The sequence below is a fragment of the Aythya marila genome (genome assembly GCF_965140915.1).
Source record: "Aythya marila genome assembly, chromosome: 15".
Classification (NCBI taxonomy): Eukaryota; Metazoa; Chordata; class Aves; order Anseriformes; family Anatidae; genus Aythya; species Aythya marila.
The window spans coordinates 16,502,195-16,507,223 of NC_139056.1; the positions used below are offsets into that span (position 1 = coordinate 16,502,195).

Sequence of the window (5,029 nt, forward strand, 5' to 3'; positions counted from 1 at the left end):
GAGCAAACTGCTTTTCCTTCTGCCTCACCTGGTCTGTGTGGATGTGTGGCACTGAGCCACGAGTCCCCTCGGACATGCCTGGAGCGGGGATCTCCAGCATCCCTGTGAGGGGTGAGCCTGCCCGTGGGACGTGGTGCCCAAAAAACCACACAGGCTGTGGCAGAAAGGCAGGAGCAGGGAGTCAGGGCCCTTAAAAGCGTTCAGCAGAGCCCAAAACCCTGAGCAGAGGGGAGCCAGAGGGGCTTTGCCCTGTGCCCCGGCAGCCCCGGGCTGGCCGTGTTTGGGAGCATGGGGGCAGGAGGGTGCAGGGGACATGGGGGCTGCCCGATGCTGACCTCCCAAATCATCCCAGCTTGCTCTTTGCTGTTGGCAGGTGGATTCAGCCCAGGACAGAGTGGTGAAAAGGGAAGATGGAGAAAAATTAGCCAAGGTAGGGGAGCTGGCTTTTTGCTGCAGCAGAGCCACTTGTTGGGTGACGGGGGGCAGCACACAGCCAGGCGGCTGCCTGGGAGCCACCTTCAGCCCTCGTCTCTCTCCTGTCTCCTTCCACCTCTGCTCTTTCTTTAAGCTTCTGCTGCCATTTCTTGCCTCTCAGTCCTATCCTGAAGCTCTGAAGAATGAGCACTCCTTTACCTGTCACCCCTCGTGCAGCTTTCCCCCCCCGCAGTGCCGGACCCCTCTCCCCCTGAGCTGAGCCCCGCGGCAGGCGCCGTGCCCGCCGGGAGCTGACTCGTGTCCCCCGTGGGCCTCCCTCACCTCCTCCTCGTCTCGTCCTGCAGGAGTACGGCGTGCCCTTCATGGAGACCAGCGCCAAAAGCGGCCTAAACGTTGACTTGGCGTTCACAGCCATCGCCAAGTAAGTGAGCGGTCCCGGCTGTGCCACGGATGTGGCCCATCCCAAAGAGCTGCGGGATGCTTCCCCGGGGGTCTAACAAAGCTCTTAGACCAGGTTTTAGCTCAGCAGAGCTGCTCCGGGTGGCTTAGAAGTAGGTGGCGTGGGCAGAAAGGTGATGCTTGTCCCCTTCCTGCAGGGAACTGAAGCACAGGTCCATGAAGCTGCCCAACGAGCCCAAATTCAAGCTCCACGACTACGTGAAGAAGGAAGTGCGGGGCTCGGGCTGCTGCCGGTCCTAATGCGCTCGGCGCGTTTGTACAGAGACTCATGCCACGTGTTTGTGCGCCGCGCTCTCTCCTCGTGGACGGTGTGTGTGCATGTCTGTCTTGTGTCTGTGTCTGCGTAAAAGGTGAGCTGAGACGTGCGGGGCGAAGGCAGCAGCGGGAGAAGCTCTTTGGGCCAGCGCCGAGGCCGGCCGTGCTGCACCACACGCCAGGCACGCTCCCCAAACCCCACAGCACCCACCCGCACCTCGTCGCTTGGGTCCCCACAGGGAAATGCATTTTTCTGGCCAGGCTGCTCTGCTCCCACCCGGCTCGGAGCCACTCTGCCCGCTGCAGGCAGGAGGGGACGCGGGGAAGGGGCTTGGTCGGCATGGCCACGGCTCCCTCCAGCTTCCTCCACCAGCTCAGCAGCGACGGCGCTCAGCCAGGAGCACCCTGGGGTTGCTTTAATGCGAGGAGGAACGATGGGGGAAGGGGAGTGAGTGCCTGCTCCCCGCCAAAATCTGGGTAGGAAAAAGTCCTGAATTCACTTTTCCCACATAAGCGGAATTCAGCTGATCCGATCCTTGGCCTGGGGCACACAGGAAAGCTTTGTTTTCAAGGCAACCATTTTTTAGCTGCTTATTTCCGTCTGTCCGTCCTTCCCGTGTTGTAACATAGCTCCTCGATGAAGGTTTCTCCTCTTCCCCGCAGAAGACAAGAGCTTAGGTGTCCGTTTGAGTAAGCTCCCGCAAACATCTGTTGTACAGAGGTTTCCTGACTGTTTACCTGTTCGGCGAAGGCTTTGGTTCTCTCACTGCAGCCATTCCTTGTACTTTAACGAGAAGAAAGCTAACGTACTGCAGCTTATTCCCAGTCCCTTCGTGTAAGCGCGATAGCTTTTTTAGACTGCAGCAGTGCTTTGCTCCGCAGTTCTCTCGGGACAGCTCTTTCTTCTGCAGGAAGAAGGGCGAGGAGGGTGCTGTAGGCACTGGCTGTACAGGTCTGAGACTCCGCTGCCAGCTCTCTTCAAGGGACCCCTCAGCCCTTTTGTCTGTGCCAGGCACGTGGCTTTTGCTTTTTTTTTTTTTTTTAAAGTTGCACTTCTAAGTACCAATCACAACTTTGGAGGAAGTGTTTGGCCTCTGGCAATTTTCGTATTAAAAAAATTCCACCTGCACGACACCGGGTGCCCTGCTGCCCTGACCCTCCGTGCACTGCCCTGAACAGAGCACTTAAATCCACCCGTCCCTCGCTCCCAGCTGGCAGAACACCAGCTCCCAGACGTTATTTAGCTGCAGCTGCCCCTTGTCGCAGCCTGAGCTGCAGCACAGCGCTCCCCAAGGACACAAATCCCTCGGGGCAGGATTCAGGCAGGCAGTGACAGAGCAGAGCCCTCAGAGCTGCGCTTGGTGAGCCACAATAAAATGCAAGGCACTCAGAGCTACTGCTAGAGCAGCTCCAGCACAACGATGGCTTGGAGCTGAAAATAACCTGCTGAGAACAGAGCATTTTTCCTTGCATAGCTTTTAGGGAGAGCTGTCTCAGTTACCTGACTTAAATTTTGTTAAAAAAAACTGTTCCTGCGGGAATGTTTGCAGCAACCAGCCTGGAGCAGCCCCTGCTGCTGCACATCGCCGGGCAGCGCCTGCTCCCTGCTGGCAGCAGGAGGCAGGGGCTGGGGGGAGGCAGCCAGGGCAGCCCCCGTTCCTTATCAACCCTTCCCAGCACCAGGGGCTCAGAAGAGCAGCAGGCAGCTCAGACCCAAGGCAGTCCCAAACCTGCCTCTGGTGTTTCTTCAGAATAACTCGGTGTAAGAGCAGCCCCTGTCCCAAGGCGCCAGTCACTGCACAGACACAGCCTCCTTCCCCCTCCTCACAGGCAGGACACCCCACATCTGGCCAGCCTGAAAAAGCTCACAGCTCTCTTGGTACTTTGGGGTGGGACCAAAACAATCTAAAAATAATTTAAATAGAGCAGCTGCAAATGCTACTCCTTTGGGAATCTCTGTCAGGACCTAACCGGTACAGCAGAAACAAGAGCCACATTTGCGGTACTCCTTAACCCACCCAAACTTAAGGGACTCCCAACCCCTGCCTGCCCCCTCACAAGCTCCCTGCGCACCCCTCACCCCCCGCACACGATCCCCGCAGCTGCAGCACCCCCTGCTCCTTTGGCATCTTTTTACACGGGCCTCTACTGCCACCACGCGCCGCAGGATGGGTCAGTGCATTCCAGCAGGCCGAGGACTTGGCATGACACGCACTGCTCATTTTCGCTGCCTCTTGTTTACAGCTTTTGTTTCATTCCTGTTAATAAATTTTTTTAATAATCCTTGTGGCTGCAGCGGTACTTTGGTTACTGTCTCTATGCCCGAACTGTTTGATCATCCCAATAGTTCAGCTCATTCTTGAACCTACTGGATCGCTGCATTACCAACAGGGGCTCAGGTACCCCAATGCACTCATCAGGAACTCAAGGGACCCCGACTACAGCTGAACTGCAGCACACGTTGTACAACAGCTCCTCCAAATAATAGCAGCGATTTGCAGTGTGCCCAGATGCAAAATTTACCATTAGTCTGTGGTTTTGTGTTATGCACAGGATTTGTAAAGAACAGAAACAAAAGCATAAGTCTTTTGAACGCTTTATTAAATAATCCATAAGCTGTAGAACCAGCCCAACAGAGACACAAAGCAGAGATATAGCAGCAAGCAGTTTAAAATTTACAACATTGATTTTTATTTGAGAACAAGGGAGGAACAAAGACCTGAACAACTTGTTAAATTAAAAAAAAGGTTAATTTTAAGATTTAAATCAGTCTCCTACATAATCACTGTGAGGACTGCTGGCTGTGACTCCTTTTGTTTACCTGTACTACTGCATCCACTGCCTGCCATTACCTTTGCTGTAGGCTACCACGTGGTAGAGGAAAAAACAATTTTGATTTTATTTCACATAATTCTGCAGCTGATGCTGCGTTCTTTAAAAACTGCACTGACTCTTTAATTGTACAGCATGAAAAGCATCAGTTTCACTGTTTGATACAGCAACCCCAGACGAGTTTTTTAGCCGTACTCGGGTGCATCCCTTGCTGTACTCACAGCCTGATGCCTACATTACGCCTGGGGTCACAGCTACAAGCGGCCCACCAGGCCGTTACTCCAGCCCCTGTTCCACTTGCCCCAAGCACCTCGTGGTCCCGCACAGCTTCCCGAGCCGGCTCAGAAGCAGCAGGCCACCACACACGTGTGCACCTCACCGCCCGGAGCTCCACGGCGCCCACCAGGCCCTCGTGCCTCCCTTCCCGGTCTACCGTTGCGGTGCGGGTCCCGCCGGCCCTGCGGAGAGAAGGCAGCGCGGTGAGAGCAGCCCGCCGCGCCCCGCATAGCCCGGCCCGCCGCTCCCTCGAGCCTCAGCCGCGATGCGTCAGCAGGGGCCGCGGCCACCCGCCGCCCTCAGACGAGGTGTCAGAAAAGGTCGGATCATCCCCGGCTCGCCAGGGCCCTGCCCCAACCCCAGCCCCGTGTGGCGCTCCCGGCCCCGCCGCTCCCCGCCCCGCCCGCCGCTCACCTACCTGCCCGCCGGAAAGGCCCAACTCCGCCCCCGCCGAGCCTTTTATAACCACCTCCCTGCCGCTATTGGCCAGGCTGCCCGTGGGCTCAGCCAATCGGCACCAGTTGGGGTGATCGCCCTCACCCATCTACCGGCGCTGATTGGCTGCCGCTCCTCCTCTCCTCAGTGGCGCGGTGCGAGCCGAGGCGCGGTTCGACGCCGCCTGATTGGCTCCCGGCGGAGCCCGATCGAAGCCAGTAGCAACAGCGCTTGTAACACCGCCTGAGCGCGGAAGCGCCAATCCGCTCTATGCCGCGCGGGCCGCTGGGATTTGTAGTCCGGACGCTTGGGAGGCGCGGCGAGGAAGCGGGGCGAA

General features: G+C 57.2%; 1 protein-coding gene across 1 annotated transcript in view; it reads left to right on the plus strand.

The window, feature by feature from the left end:
• The window catches only part of RAB26 (RAB26, member RAS oncogene family), a 29,843-nt gene extending 26,426 nt beyond the window's left edge, over nt 1-3,417 (plus strand). The window contains exons 7-9 of the mRNA XM_082772813.1: nt 374-430; nt 780-856; nt 1,032-3,417. Coding sequence (XP_082628939.1) covers nt 374-430; nt 780-856; nt 1,032-1,134 — 237 coding nt within the window. The 3' untranslated portion in view covers nt 1,135-3,417. The remainder of the gene's footprint in view (nt 1-373; nt 431-779; nt 857-1,031) is intronic.
• The last annotated feature ends 1,612 nt before the right edge of the window (nt 3,418-5,029 follow it).